The sequence below is a fragment of the Octodon degus genome, unplaced genomic scaffold (genome assembly GCF_000260255.1).
Source record: "Octodon degus isolate 3935 unplaced genomic scaffold, OctDeg1.0 scaffold00186, whole genome shotgun sequence".
Taxonomy (NCBI): domain Eukaryota; kingdom Metazoa; phylum Chordata; class Mammalia; order Rodentia; family Octodontidae; genus Octodon; species Octodon degus.
Genome location: NW_004524762.1, coordinates 2,352,595 through 2,354,299, shown reverse-complemented (window position 1 = coordinate 2,354,299; position 1,705 = coordinate 2,352,595). Strand labels below are relative to the sequence as shown.

The 1,705-nt window shown below is 36.2% G+C and overlaps 1 protein-coding gene across 1 annotated transcript in view; it reads right to left on the bottom strand.

Moving 5' to 3' along the window:
- Aadacl2 (arylacetamide deacetylase like 2) overlaps positions 1-1,705 on the bottom strand; it is a 32,773-nt gene that overhangs the window by 28,007 nt on the left and 3,061 nt on the right. Inside the window, exon 2 of the mRNA XM_004643931.2 lies at positions 1,199-1,421. Within this exon, the coding sequence (XP_004643988.1) occupies positions 1,199-1,421 (223 nt within the window). The remainder of the gene's footprint in view (positions 1-1,198; positions 1,422-1,705) is intronic.

Here is a 1,705-nt window from a genome sequence, read left to right as displayed (position 1 = left end):
ATAAGGACCGATCCCCACCCTGCAGTTCCCCAGGTCTCAGGATGGCTGCTGAAGACAAAGGTGCAGGGACACCTGCTGAGGTCCTCTCATTTTATCAAAAAACAAACAGTGCAGGACAAAGGAAATCTTTCTCCATCTGAGGAGGCTGTGTCCTCTTCAAATATTTCCTGCTGATAGTGTACAGGGTAAAGTATTTAATCTCTACTTAAGTCACCTAAATATTTTCCTTCTACCAAATCACCAGAAACTTGTAACTAACTATATTTTTCTATGTTAGTTGTCAGAAATCTATGGGCTCTTCAGAGCCCAAATTGTATCCTAATCACTTTAGCATTTTGCATATTAAATAAACTCTTTTGCATGTTATTAATTTCCCACGCGTTTTCTCACCTCTTAGTGCACATTGCTAGTATTTGGTTAAGCAGCTCGCTGTGTTCTATATGTTTTTATAAAGTTCTCAAACTATTTAGTGCCAAATGAGACAGAGATGGGCAGAATGAAAAAAGCACATAAATTATTGAACTTTCCTCTATTTTATTTTGTCATGTAATTTTTTACTTACACAAAATGGACTCACCATATATTAGGAGCACTTTATGATAGAATTCTTTAACATTTTCATAAAATAAACTTAATATTTTGTTCTGCATCCTTTGTGCTTCTCTCTTAGAATCATCACCAGAAACAAGTAAACACATGGATTTCATTGGAATTATACTAATTCGTGATTCTATGCTGCACTTTTCTTTCAGAATCAAGACAGCCACCTCCCCCTAAGCCTTCCTCCGCTTCGCGTTTTCCTACCAGTGCCTGCACACATGCTCCTGCAGCAGCCGAGCGCCTGTGCTTCCTTCAGATTTGCCATGTGAAAACATCTTCAGCACCTCGTCTTCTCCCTCCTACATATTCTTATCCCAAAAGGAAATGTTTTAGTAAATGACTTGTTCACGTCCTAGGTTTGATATGTGTTTATTCAATATGGAATCTCAAAATAAAATAGCAAAATATGTTTGAACCTGAATTCAAACATATTCATGCTGTTTGTCAAAAATGTCTTTTTCTCTATTAAATATCTAAACTCTGTAGCTATATTTATGAGTATCTTAATAATTATGCATATTTGTATGTGTTCATATAAAATAGATCATATATAAAAATATAGGCTTAGCAATTCTTCTTCCTTAGATGAGAAACTTACTGCAACTTCCAAAGCAAAAAGCGCCACCATGCATGTAGATTACAGCTCGTCTCAGGGCCTCTGACTTTCTTCTTGGCAAATACAAGCGGACTGGGATGTCAACAAAGTCCGTATCGATCACGGTGATGTGTTCGTCTGAAAGAGGCTGCGTATAATCCATCCTGAATATCATGGAAATAAATTCTTCATATCTCATAATGCCTGTATTTTCTAAACAAATCCCCTGTAAGAGCAAAACAAAATGTCACCAAATACATAGAAAGAAAGAGAAAGTACAAAATGGAAAGAAAATGAAGAATATGAACAAAAAGAAACAAACTTTTTAAGGCTGTGAAGATTTTTTTCAGTGACCTTGCCATATGTGATAGGTTCTTTTTTTTTTTTTTTATGGAAGCGGGGATTGAACTCAGGCCCTTGCGTTTGCCTGGCAAGTGCTTATACTACTGAGCCATCTCTAAGTGATCAGTTATTTAGATTAAAAGTCTAACAGAAAACATCTTTACTGGC